This window comes from Lutra lutra, chromosome 3 (assembly GCF_902655055.1).
Source record: "Lutra lutra chromosome 3, mLutLut1.2, whole genome shotgun sequence".
NCBI classification, from domain to species: domain Eukaryota; kingdom Metazoa; phylum Chordata; class Mammalia; order Carnivora; family Mustelidae; genus Lutra; species Lutra lutra.
This window is the reverse complement of record NC_062280.1, coordinates 92,937,626-92,951,804: the sequence shown is the minus strand read 5'-3', so window position 1 is coordinate 92,951,804 and position 14,179 is coordinate 92,937,626. Positions and strand designations below refer to the sequence as shown.

The 14,179-nt window shown below is 40.7% G+C and overlaps 1 protein-coding gene across 1 annotated transcript in view; it reads right to left on the bottom strand.

Moving 5' to 3' along the window:
* The window catches only part of NXPH2 (neurexophilin 2), a 114,970-nt gene extending 102,126 nt beyond the window's left edge, over nucleotides 1-12,844 (bottom strand). The window contains exon 1 of the mRNA XM_047723144.1: nucleotides 12,185-12,844. Coding sequence (XP_047579100.1) covers nucleotides 12,185-12,235 — 51 coding nt within the window. The 5' untranslated portion in view covers nucleotides 12,236-12,844. The remainder of the gene's footprint in view (nucleotides 1-12,184) is intronic.
* Nucleotides 12,845-14,179: the final 1,335 nt, after the last annotated feature.

Sequence of the window (14,179 nt, the reverse complement as noted above, 5' to 3'; positions counted from 1 at the left end):
GGCTGCAGTTTGTAGCATGTGATGAATATTGGACAAGAGATTAAAGGCTAGAAACCCAGGCAAAAAAACTTAGATACCACGTGTTAGGAAAACGGGAATCACAATCTCATTCTTTTTTTTTTTTTTTTTAATTGTGATACCTCTTCTTTTTTTTTTTTTAAAGATTTTATTTATTTATTTGACAGAGAGAGATATCACAAGTATGCAGAGAGGCAGAGAGAGAGGGGAGGAAGCAGGCTCCCCGTGGAGCAGAGAACCTGATGCGGGGCTCGATCCCAGGACCCTGAAGATCATGACCTGAGTCGAAGGCAGAGGCTTTAACCTACTGAGCCACCCACGTGCCCCCACAATCTCATTCTTAAAAGTAGAGTTACAGGGGCACCTGGGTGGGTCAGTTGGTTAAGTGTCTGCCTTTGGCTAGGAACGTGATTCCAGGGTCCTGGGATCAAGCCCCATGTTTGACCCCCTCTTCAGCAAGGAGTCTGCTTCGCCCTCTCTCTCTGGCCCCTGCTCATGTGCTCTCTCTCTCTCACTCACTCTGTCTCTCAAATAAACAATAAAATCTTCAAAAAAAAAAAAAGTTGAGTGACACAGTAAATCAAAAGAGGATTTAAGAAAGCTGATTCTATGGCATGTGGAGTGAATTTAGAAGGCTTGTTTTGGAATAAAGTAGACCAGCTAGGAGGCTGTTGTAGTGATGAAATGGCACCAGGTGGAGAGGAAGAGACAGTTTACAGAAGGATTTGGAAGGAAATTTCATAGGATTTTGTGACTGAATGGATATTGTAGGGGATGAAGAAAAATGAGCCAAAAACGACTAAAAGATTTCCAGTTGCAATGGGGAAAGCTGAGTGAATGTATTTACCTTGCCTCCCTCCCAAATTTCCCATGACATGAACTAGGAGTGCAAAAACAAGAATGAATGCATAGTGGTGCAAGAAAGAGGAAAGGAGGCCAAGAGTCCACAAGATGTGAGAACCTCGAGAGGAAGGAAAGAAGAGTGGATCAGAATGATGCAAAAGCCAGATGTGCTGAGCAGCCCGTAATCAAAGACAAAGAAGAACAACGCCTGAGCAGTAAGCTGGGGTTTACTCCCAACCGCCCCTTCCCACCGCCCCCACCAACGAATACCCTCTTCCCACCACCAAGCTCAGCCCAGGGGGAGCTGGGAGTGCACCCAGGGACCAGGGCTGTTCCCAGAAGGCTGCAATGTCTTCCAGTGAGCAGAAAGAGGGTTGAGGCTCTAGATGCTCACCCTTTAACGTGAGGCTTCATTCATCTTGGACAGCTTACAGAATTAACTCTGGAATCTGCCACAGAAAGTTTCTAGTTACAGCCATAGATCTACAAAAAGAAGGAAGGCCGTCCCCCAGCAACTACTGTTCCCAAACACACAAACTTGGTTGGGGCAGGGGGATGGGGGGGATTTGGTGTAAATTCACAGATGTGAAGTAAATTTTTAAAAATTAAAGTAATAGCATATATGATATTATGCTAAATAAATTTGAAGATGTGCAAAGATGCATACTTTTCTTTTAAAATTAACAAAAGGGACTCAATAAAGTTTTTAAGAAAAAAAATCTGAGGGGATAAGTAGTCATAATGGCAACTAAATGTTTCTAATAGATCTCTCCTGAAACAAAAAGGCTCAAGTGGATTAAAATGATTCCCAACAAACTTGCAAGGCAGAAGCAATTCTCATCTTAATTTCTCCCAGAACTAAGGAAAAAAAAATAGAAGTCTTTCTAATTATGATCTTAAAATAATCCTGATGTAAAACCACTTTTGCTGTATTTTACTTATGTATTATTATCAATGTTCCTAAATAAAATACTAAGAAGATAAAAACACATGTACCAGTGTATTAAAATATAGATCATTTAACTTGGTTTAAACAGCTTAATATTGGGAAAATTTTAGGAAAAATATTAGGAAAATTATGTTATATAAATAAGAAATATACAGAGGTTAGCATTTTAAAAATAATATGATCATTTTGAAGGATGCTAAAAACATATTTGAAATTGACCTCTGAGATCAACCAATTTATTTTAATGTACAATATAAAAGTATATTCTTAACTTGATAGATTACCAGAAGCTAAAAGTAAACATATCGAGTGAAGTGTTCACTGAAGTTGGAAATACAAGAACTCTGTCTTTCCCAGTGTTAGTCCAGTATTCTGAAGGTTTTACTCAGTACACTAGGAGAATAGATTTTAACTCAAGAGGCATCAATGTTTACTAAAGGGACAAATATAAGATTATTTACAGGTAATATAATTATCTATATGTAAAATCTAAGAGAATCAAATTAAAGGATTATTAAAAATAATCTAGTTCAGAAATAGAACTCATACAAACATAAATACATTAAAATAAATATCTTTCCTTGTGTGCAAGCAAAAAATAATTTTAAAATGTCAGGCATAGAAACAGTATCCACAACAACCCCATAATGTATAAACTATCCAAGGAATAATAAACAACAAGGGCGCCTGGGTAGCTCAGTCCTTAAGTGTCTGCCTTCAGCTCAGGTCATGATCCCGGAGTCCTGGGATCAAGTCCCACATCGGGCTCCCTGTTCAGTGAGAGACTGCTTCTCCCTCTCCAACTCCCCCTGCTTGTGTTCCCTCTCTCCATGTGTCGCTCTCTGTCAGATAAATAAATAAAATCTTTAAAAAATAAACATATACATAAAATAAAATAAACAACAATTGTACAAGAGCAATATAAAAGACATAGAAATTTAAAGCTGTAGAAAAAAAAGAATGGAAAAATTAAGAAAATTAATAAGAATAAGAAATACAAATGGTTAAATATGAAAACACATTTCACCTTCCCTATAAACAATGAGGTATTTTCCTCTAATAGATTGGAAAAGTTAAAAAAAAGAGAAAATACTATCCAGATAGGAACACACATGTGCAAATACACTGTGTGTGGTACTCTATTTTGGTATTGCCAATTAGGGGACAATTTATATTTATCAAAAATCACATTTTACATTCCCAGCATTGAACCAGAATTTTCAACTCTAGGAATTCATTTTACATATTTACAAGTGTATACAAAAACTTCAAAACAGTCAAAATATTAATAAGGGATTGATCAAATACATTATGGTATGTCAATGCTATGAAATACTATGAATCCTCAAAAATATAAGCTGTTCTATATTACATAAAAATGGCCATAATATATATTCTATAACAAAAAATGTTATAGAACATTGTTGTGTTGATATAATTATGATAAAAGCATACATATCCATAATTCCTGGAAAAATACACATTAAATTATTCATACTGATTATCTCTTACTGTGAGATGGCAGAAAGCAGAAAAGGATGAGAATACCTATTTTAAAAGTTTCTGAATATTAAAAAAAAAAAAAACATTTAAAAGAAATCTTAGGTCGGTTTCCCCAGAAGCAGACCCCGAGCGAGTGATTTCTAATGAAGAGGTTCCAGGGAAGTCTGGTAAGAGCGTGGAGCTGCAGGTCAGAGAGTGGAAGGAAGCCATGGAAATGTATGATCTCAGGCAAAATCCACTTGAGGTAGATTCAACCTGCTGCCTCAAAGGAAACTCTGGAATATTCCGCCAAGTCTCCGAGCAAGACAACCCTGGCACCTGTGAGTCATTTGTTAAAAGTTGGCTGAAGGGGGAGGGAAGGGAACAGAAGGACATTCTGACTCTGAGTGCTTCCTGGCAAGGTGCATCCAACACCAGCACCTGGGGGGTACTTCTCTGCAGGAGATTTACAGTTGCCCAGAGTTAGAATGGAAATCAAAAAGTGGAGGGGAGGGGGTTGTGCATAGAAATGTTAAAAAGAGATCCAAAGAGATCAGGATGGAGAGTCAACAATAAGCTACCTTTACAAATGTAAGAAAGGGAAGGGAGAACAAGAGGAAGTTTGCTATTGCTAAAGAACAATCACATATGGATGCTCCCAAGTTCTGCACAAGGGTAAGTACCTACTATGTAGCCCGGCCCCATCCCCCAGGCTCCTTCTCACATTCCGACCTTCCCCTTAGACAACTGGGATTAAGTGGCCCTTAACAGAAATTAAGACCTTTTGCTCTCTTCCTGTTCATCTTTTTTATCTCAAGTGGTGCAGGTTGAGATCTTGAGAAATTAGAGGAACTCTCAGATCCTCGGTTGATCCTAACTGGAGATACATTTACTCGCCAAAGTACTTGGCAAACTGGACTCTGGGAGATTAAATTCTAAATGGAACTGCTGACCAAAGGACATGATCCAAGAACCTGTTTGTTGTGTTTACCTTCTTTGACTTTATGACAAACTTGTTTAAAACTTTCCTAAAATGAATGAGTTCAGGTTTCTACCTCAGCATGGATACTGAACAGAGTAAGGCGTTCTGGAGGTCAAAGTCAGATCTCATGACCTTCTGCTGTGAGTGGATACTGCCCTGACCTTAGAGCTGAACTATCTTTTCCTCGTCTACAGCCCTTTTCTGAAACCTTCAACGCTTTTGTTTCTTCATCTGCAAAGTGGATGCACCAAAGTCATTACTGTTCTGCTTACCTTTCAGAGCTGATGCGAAGATAAAACACAAGATCACATGGGAAAAGAATCTAGTAAACCATGTAGCGCTTTATACCGAGTCACTTGTCTCCACAGTCTGAACACAAAGATACCAGACATTAAAAAGGGGGAGGTTGTGACTTCAAGATCTGAACCCATGAATGTTAGAAGGCACTTGTTCAGAAAAGATGTGTGTGACTTTGAACATGGTGAGCGGGTGTGAGTTGCTAATAAAACATCCGAGTCAAAATGAACAGGGAGCTATGGAGATATGGTCTTGGAGTCTGAAAAGCAGGTCAGGGACTGAGGTGCAAATTTGGGAGTCATCGACGAGGGTTTAACGGGTGAATTCACAGTTATGGAAAACACACCTTTGAAAACCTCACCTCCCTTTTTTTTTTTTTTTTTATCTCCGTAGCAATATTCTTTATACTGATCCCAATTGTCTTCTGTTTGGGTTATCAAAATGTAAGACTTTGTTAATAAAAATGATTGTTATCACTACTGCAAAAGGTTAAATAGTTCCTTAGAGTCCCTATTCTCTTATTGTATACATTATCCATTCAAAATGTTATGCGATTGTCATACTCAATCAAATACTTTCAGTGGTTAAGTCTGCACACACAAACGAGGGGTAGAATTCTGGAATGGAAATCACATGGACTTTATAGAACCATATAAATTAAACATGCGGTCTCTCTCTGCAAATAATCTAGACTATTTCTTAAGTTACTATTGTGAATGAATAAATATACAACTATGTAACTTAAGGTAAAACTGATAAGATTTTTATATTGTCAGTATTATACTACAATGCTTGAAAGTCATAATCTTGCATATTCTTGCATGAAGAGAATTAAACAAGTGTTTTTATGACCATAAACTTACTTCATCTGGCCCAAACAGTAATATCACAACGTCAGGGTTCATTTTTTTTTTTTTTTTTTTTTTTTGACAGAGAGAGGTCACAAGTAGGCAGAGAGGCAGGTAGAGAGAGAGGGGGAAGCAGGCTCCCTGCTAAGCAGAGAGCCCGATGCGGGGCTTGATCGATCCCAGAACCCCAGGATCATGACCTCAGCCGAAGGCAGAGGCTTAACCCACTGAGCCACTCAGGTGCCCCCGTCAGGGTTCATTTTTAAAGATATTTACATTGTTTAATGTGTAATTGGAGTGAACCCCAGGACTAGTAGGTCTGTTTCAGATGGCTCGTTTCCTAATGTTAAGACCACTGACATTTTCTCTACCTTTGACAGGGTCTCACATGCCAGTTCTTTGTTGGTTTTCTTTTAAAATTTCCATACCATTTACATCCAAACTCCTGAAACCTTTTTAGTTAGTTAAAACTATTTCTGATTTAAATAGGCTGGATTCTACTGAGGTGTACAAAAGTCACAGGATCATTTTCTGGTTGAAGTACAGTATCACACCGTTACGTTGTTTATCTTAATTATCAGAATTTAACTCAGTATCAATTTACTTTTATTTAAATTAAAGCAATAACTAGATTTTAGTAGTTTACAATTTAAAAATAGTACACACGGGGGAAAAAAGCCTGAATACACCATTTTAATTTAAATTTTATTGATTTTGTTGATTATATGGGTTAAATAAATGTTCATCAATTCCCTTTGCCTACTTTCACTAATTTTCTCTTCCCATAAACAGTGATAACATTAATCAATCTTGCAGTGTTTTAAATCTACTTCTAAATACACATATCATTTGTGATGTGGTTACACAGCATAAACTCCACGTAAAACTTATCTTTAAAACAATTATGTTTGTATTAAGACATACTTTAAATTGTACAGTAATTAAAGATATAATTCATAAAAAGAAAAATCCAGAAACACTGTTACTGTATGATAAAAAGGAAAGTGATGCAAGAAAGCACTTTTCATCCACTTTATCATTAATGACTTCATTTACAGATGAAGGGTTGAGGTTGTTAAGGGACTTGCACAAGACACATACACACAAATGTGCGCACACATCCACATACTCACACTCTCAGACCAGTCGTACTCTGCTTACTGGTACGTCCCCAATGTCTGCTGTTGTCTCGGTGTGGTTGTCTGGGTCAAAACAGCCAGTCAGTCAATATTTGTTGAATGTGCAATTTATTTAAAAATGGAACACCAAATGCATTGCTCATTCCAATACACAAATGGAGACATTTAAAATGTCCCTCTTGATCTTATAGTTTTATTGGGAGAACAGAACATGGTAAACTGTATAGAAGAAAATTGAAAATAGTAAGTATGTACAACTTTAAGACAGCATTATTGTTGTAATTTAAGTATACAAAACTTCCCTTGTCCCTTACCGTACATCCATAAATCTAGGACAGACAAAATTGATAAGAATGGCAAGTTTAAAGACATTATTTTAACTTCTTAAATGATCTGGCTAGGAAAAAAGGAAAATACGATTTGTAGCTTTTGGGTTTAGGTAATGACATTTTAATTTTTAATGGTCATTCTACAAAGAAACAGAATCCGAATCCCTTATTATATATTGATCTTATAGCACAATGAACCAAACAGTTGTTTGAAGGTTTTTATCTAGATTTTCATAAATTAAAAATAACCTAAAATGGACGTTTTCAATCATATCTTAGAATTCCTTCTATAATATGAAAATCTATGCTGTGAATTGTTTTAAATCCTTTTTTTTAATGGAACAGGGTTTTGAAATAAGGAATGGAGTTGTATTAACACCATTGGTCATTTCAAAAATAATTTTTAAAAAATCAAGTAGATTGTTAGCAAGTAAAAACTCATAAAAATAATCATTAGGTCATCTGATTTTGGCACAGTAAAAAACACTTATGATGAAATAGTGTTTCAAAGTCTTACAACAGTGCAATAAATGGGTTAATTGGAAAAGGATTATTTAAAATAATTTAAACATTATAATGTCTTGCCAGACTAATACAGAAATCAGTTTGTAAAATCATGGTCTTCCGTACTGTACGAATACTGTGAGAGTAACCTCACATGGATGAGTGCTCAAGATCATTTGGACCAATTTTTTAAAGCAGCTTTAAAATAATTGACTCCCAGATCAAGATATTAAATGCCAACTTCTTACCAGCAATAATGCTTATGGCTAAGATGGAAATGAGATTCTCTACAGAAACGCTGACACAGCCCTAACTGTAGGCACTTGAGTGTGCAGCTGTAATTCTTTTTTCAAATCTTACCCAGCAATGCTTCAGGTAAAGGAGTCCACAGAATATGTAAACAGTAAGCGACAGTCTTAGAGCTTTTACAAAATCACGAACCTGTGACACATTTATATTCACCTTTGATTGCTACTACCAAATGTCTAAATCATTCAAAATGTATTGATTAGCTCTTTAACAGGTAAAAGGCGGACAACGTATTATAAAATCAACATTTCTTAATTCATTCGATTTGCAAGAGCTACACATTTTAAGCTGACAATGTAAAACCTCTAAAAGGTTTTCCAAAAAGCCTTCTGCCTTATTGAGCATTTTGATCATTAATCAAAAACAATACAAAAAGAATATTAAAGAAAAACAAACAACAACGAAGATTAAGAAAGCTTTCCTTTTCCATTTGGAAATCTATTAAGCTATAAAATAAGTTCCTAAGAGGAGTCAGTTTCCTATGTGGAAGGCATTTAACACTGAACCAGATAACATGAATCTTAGAACAGGCCAAGGGAACACAACAGGCTCGGAGAGGTGAATGGCGAGAATAGAGGATTTAGCTGTCTAATCCTAATTCTCATTTTTAAGAACGTCTAACGGTGTTTTTTTTTTTTTTTTTAAGATTTTATTTATTTATTTGACAGAGAGAGATCACAAGCAGGCAGAGAGGCAGGCACAGAGAGAGGAGGAAGCAGGCTCCCTGCTGAGCAGAGAGCCCGATTTGGGGCTCGATCCCAGGACCCTGAGATCATGACCTGAGCCGAAGGCAGCGGCTTAACCCACTGAGCCACCCAGGCGCCCGATAACGGTGTTTTTAACGAGGAATTAATTGTAATGCCATGTCAACTCTTAAGTCGTAGCCATGATATGGCAGTATTTTTACGCCTGTGCGTTGTCATCATCTCGCCAAGAGACTATTGATCCTACACTAGAAAATACTGTTTTAATGTTTATTGATCAGAACTGTATGAGGGAAATTATGATTTTTGAATGGAAGACAGTCATGAGTTACCACTTCTTGTAAATACGGAGCTGAGAATAATATATGTTATGAATGTCATAGTAAACAAATCCTAAAATTATTAATTTATTAAAAGATAAACAAAGGAAGTTCATGTGGGACGATACTACACAATGAGGATAAACTTAAAATTGTAACACCTTTCCTCACAAGTGCTCTGATTTTATAGAATTCTAAAAATTCGCTACCTTACATCACTTCTAATTTATATTTTACTTTATAAAATCATTGTAACACAGAAAAACAAGTTGAAATGTATGACAAACTTATTTTTAAAATCATCACTGAATTTTAACTTAAACTCAAGCTAATAATCTATTTAAATTCAAATTTAATCTTTTACAATCTGCATTTTACTTAAAGGCAAAAATCACACTTATTATGAGTCCTAAATTATCATGTAAATCTGTAAGAAGTTGTCATCTGGAGAAGTCTTTACTTTGCATCATGTCAGGAAATAACACTCATTATATTATAATATTAATTTCGAATGCTAATTTTCTTATCATTAGATGGCAGAAAAGAAATAATGTGTTGTTAATACTATAATAAAGAATGGTTGCTGAATAAGGATTTTGGAGAAAATAATACATTCAGGATTGATATTTAAATTTTGCAACTGCCTAGCAATCCTATTAATTAGGTGAGCAATCTATCTGTTAAAACACTGGACGCAGGAAGGAGAACTGGACAAGGGCAGGTAACACGCACGTACTTCATAGGCTACCTGCAATATTTACCAATTCATCCAATTGTTTTCTCAGAAATTTTAAGTATTACAAAAACAAGTAAAAACATTCTAGTTATTGTACCAGTATCATGTGGTTAGTGACTTATTTGGACCCAATTCCATGTGACTGTTTTCGATGAAACAGACCATTTTCTTAAAATTCAATTTAAAAATCCCCAAATGAATCCACTACTGGTTTAAAAAACTTAGCGTGTTTTAAAAAGTACATTCTTCAGGTTGCCCAGGTGGTTGAAAAAATAAAATCCAATTCCAGCAATAATCCAACCTTACCCCCACTTCTGCACTCCCCCCATGGCAGATCTACTAAATACAACTATTTCTAGTTCCTAGAAAATTAAAAGTCCAGTTTTCACATCTAGAAAACACTTTATCCACTTGCTGTTGGGACTGAGCAAGTAAGTCCAATACCAGCTTGGAAAAGGTAGAATAAAACTGTGAGTCATCCAAAGGGTCCAGTTATGACCTGCCCTCCTTGATACCTGCCAGGGTGGGGTACATGGTGGGACTGGGGAATGTTTCATTTAGGTCTACCTTCCTCAGTCACTCTGTTTTCAGCTCACATCCTAACCCCCTTGTGTTGTGTGGCTGGAAACAGCTCTAAGAATGTGGAGAATGTAAACAGCCTTTTATTGTCCAAAAGGATGGCAGAGTAAGGAATGTGTGCTTATCACACAGCTGCAGCTCACACCTCACTTACCATGATAAAGTGCTCCAGGAAAAAAACATTACAACCCAAGCACAATCCAAAAACGGATTAGAATTTGACATAAGCTTCCTTAAAAATGAATCAATCAATCCATGCTGTAATATTAGAATCTAGCTCTTAAGGAGGATATATAATCCCTTCAAGATGTATTTCCTATTTCTTATTGACTATGGTGGTGTGAAAAAAAAAAGTAACATTTCCAATACGGTGGCTGATAGGAGAACTTTTTCCCATCATATGCCCAAATATATTTCCTCATCTTTAAGAGTCTAACACAGCAAAACAGATACACAGTTGGATCACTGAATGCAAAATTAAATTAACTAAGAGATTCATGAAGATATCCTGAAAATCTTACCTAAGTATCTGATTTCTCTAGGCCTTTGGAGTTTTATTTATATACACCATACAAATGCTGCTGGTTAGACCATCTTTTATTGGAATCCAGCTTAAACATTTTAAAAAAGCAAGTGATACTAAAGTCTAATGTGGCATATATGTTGCATGCACAATGCCTTAGATGTAAAATTTATTTTAACATGCAATATTGTATATAGGCAGGATGTGATGGCTCCATGAAGGACATTTGGGAACATCAAGGCATTTTCCTCTTGATGTCACTGAAGAATTTCTTACCTAATGCTGTGCAAGTAAAGCTAATCTCTGTTGTAACCAGAATGGACAGGCCTTTCCTTATCCTCTCCCCTTCACTAAGACCTTTTAGAATCCCTTCCATCCTCAAAATTTGCAAGTACCTCGGCATCTACAGTATCATATATCTCACAGAGAAACTTTCTTAAGTTAGTTGATCTTTCCCTCTAAAAGGAAATAATAGAGAGAAGAGAAAGAGAAAAGAGAAAGAGAAGAGAAGAGAGGAGAAGAGAAGAGAGGAGAAAGGGAGAGATCATCATTTTCTGACAGCTTGGTTTCCTTAACCTTGTTTTAACAGCCCATAGCTAACTGAGCAAAATCTTAGGTAGAAGGACCAAAGAAACCGTGGAACCTGGAGAAAACCCTTAACAGCACTGTATCAAGGTTAAGTACCTAGAGAACAATTGAAATCCACAGGCAAAAGCAGTCCCTTTCCCTATTTTACTTTAAAAGTTGTCTTCTGGAAGGTTTTACGTGGGATCTCCCTTAAGTATAATTAACTAATACATACATTATGGAGGCATATTTCGGAAGGAGGAGAGCGCGGCGCCGCGCGGGAAAAGCAGGGAGAGAAGATAGTTAAAGGACTAACAGTCACCCAAAGCCTCGCCGGAGAACCCTGAAGCACCCTCTCACGGCCTTCATCTGCCTCAGAGCCCCCTCAGACAGACCAGGCGGGAGAGGTCTTTGGCAGCATACTGCTCACGATATTCCCGAGAGGGGGCTCCAGCATGGAGTTGGGCGTGAAAGTTACATTCCGCAACCCCACCGGCGCAAAACCCCATCCCAGTCCCCTGCGCCAGACGGAAAACGAAGACAAATCCAATCTCCCCCCGATTCCCAAATCTGTCTTTTGCCCAAGTTTCCCCTAGCAAGGAGCTACGAACTGACCCTGAGAACAAGGATGCACGATGCCCGGTTTGAAAGGAGTGTCTGCAGGCATCCGGGCAAAATACCATGTGAAACACAAAAACCACCAAGCCCCTCAAACTCTGGCCTGGAGGCAAATCTTTCAGACCATCCTCATAGTACCCCTCTACTCTCATCCCCTCTCGCATCTTCTTACCCTGGCCACTTTCTGCCCACTTTACCCCAGCCCTCAAGTCCCAATCCTTGCTAAACCCTCCATCCGCCTCAAGGTCCCCTCTGTTAAAATCCGCGATTCTTCCCCTCCAACCCCTAAAGCAACCCCAAACTCCTTCCATCCCGCGTGCTCCCAGCGCCGAGGTCCCGTGCAACCTCAGTCTCGGCTTCTGAATCGGCCACGGACGCAGTTTTCCCGCCGAAACGCGTGCCCCGCGCGCTAGGCGCGCGGCAGGCCGGACACTCACCAGCTGCAGCAAGCCGGGGACCACGACGAAGGGCAGCGGCCGCAGGCGCATGGTGCCGGCTGGCGCGGCGTCTCACGAGCTGCGCGCCCTCGCCTGCCTCTCGCGCATCTCCACTTCGAGGGGCAGGACTGAGGACGCCAGGGACACCGCGCGGCGCTTTCCTCCCGGAATCCGAGCGCAGCGCGGCGCCGCGCGGACCCGGTGCGCGGGCGGGGAAGGGGGAGGGCGGGCTGGCGGGAGGTGCTTCTGGGGGCCCCCCGCGCGCCCCTCCTTGTTGGGGGCCTGGAAAAGAGCGTGTAGTGCCGCTCGAGACCCGCAGGCCGAGCTGGGCTTCAGGGGCGCCCGAGGCTCTGGCGTTCCGGAGTCGGGGTGAGCGCGGGGGACGCCCGCGGGCTGGAGGCGGCGGCTCGGACGCTTTGGGGCCGGTTTCCCGCGCAAGGCTGCTCTAGTGATCCGGTCCCGCGGTGCGCCCAACAGAGCTCAGCGCTCCCCGGAGCCGGGGGAAGGCCCGGAGCCTTCTCTGTCCCCGTCCCCGCCCAGCAGAGAGCCGGTCCGGTGACTCGGCTGGGCCAGCCGCCCTACCCACTGACCCGCTCCCGTTTTACTGGGGAGGTAAGGGCGGGGAGGAGTCTCCCTACATGGATGCAAGAAAAAGGGCTCCGGGAGAACACCCAAGGAGTTTGGAGCGAAGGCAGCAGGGGTCTGGGCGGGGCGTGGGGGGCAGCGAACAAGAAAGGCTGGTGTGGGGAAGTGGAGGTGGAGCTGGAGCCCGGGACGCCCCGGGAGAGCGCCCCACTTCACCTCCGCGCCTAGCTCCAGAGCCCCAAGCGAGGGGTGCAAAGTGTGGCTGGTGCGGCTGAAGGGATTTCTGGAAGTGGGAAATAGTGGGAACCGAGAGGCACCTGGAGGAGAGGGGTAGTGGCAGAACCGTGAGAAACCGAGCTAGGTGTGCGGTGCGGCCTCGACTGGGTTTAAAAATGGTATAGACAGCTGGGTGGCCGGTAGACCGACAGAGCTGGGCCACACAAACCTTCCGCCAAGACGCGGGAAAGAATGGAGAAGACCCCGCAGCAGCTTCACACCCGAGAAATCTTGGAGAGGGGTGTCTTTGAGCCGGGGAGAGGCTGCAAACCTGCAGCCAGTGAGCCTCACCCCCATGTTAACCACTTGGCATTGGAGAGATCCTTAACCTTCAGCTACCTCTGTGCTGGACATTCCAGGAGAAAAGTCAAAGGGCAGTGGGCCTCAGACTCCTCCACTGTTTATGGTGGATGAGAATTTAACCATTGCTCATCAACCCTTTTATTGAGCAGGTGGGAAATTTAAGATCCAGAGAGGTAAAACTACTTTTCCAGGGATGAGTCTCGAGGCCGCTGCTTCAAAAAGAATGAGCAAAATAAGGTTATTTCCTGCTTCCAGAAACGCAAAACTCTTACTTATAGAAGAAAAACATGTTGAGGCAAGGGAGAAGAATTGCAATTGATTTCCAGTCTTCAAAAAATTAAACAACAAAAATGAAGTTTGGGCTGAAATGTTAGGGGAAATTCCTAGGGGAATTTTAGGAAAACCTTTCTTCTCCTCTTACAACCCACCTCCCATCCTAAAATAGAAATGAAGGGGAGTCTAAAAGTCTTTGAATGGTCCAGGACCACGTTTGAAGCAGGGGGGTCTTGCAGGTAGGTCCCAAGAATAGTAGGATTACCTTGGGTGCAGCAAGGTCCCACCTTTTCACTGGGTGTGCCAAGATTGTACAGACGAAGAGAGAGAGTATTCTGGGGTCCCAGTGTGACTTTAAAAGCATGTTGTTTCTGAGGCTACAGGTGGGGTATCTCTCTAACACAACTCCATTCTGTGTATGGAGGGAGGAAGGTAAAGGAGGGCCATGTGTTCTTCCTGACCCCTTGCCAAGCCTGACTGGGAGTTCCAGAACCCAGTAGCAAAGGATGCACGAGCTCTGTCCCACTTCTGCTTGTCCTCAGACTCTTACTATTCCGT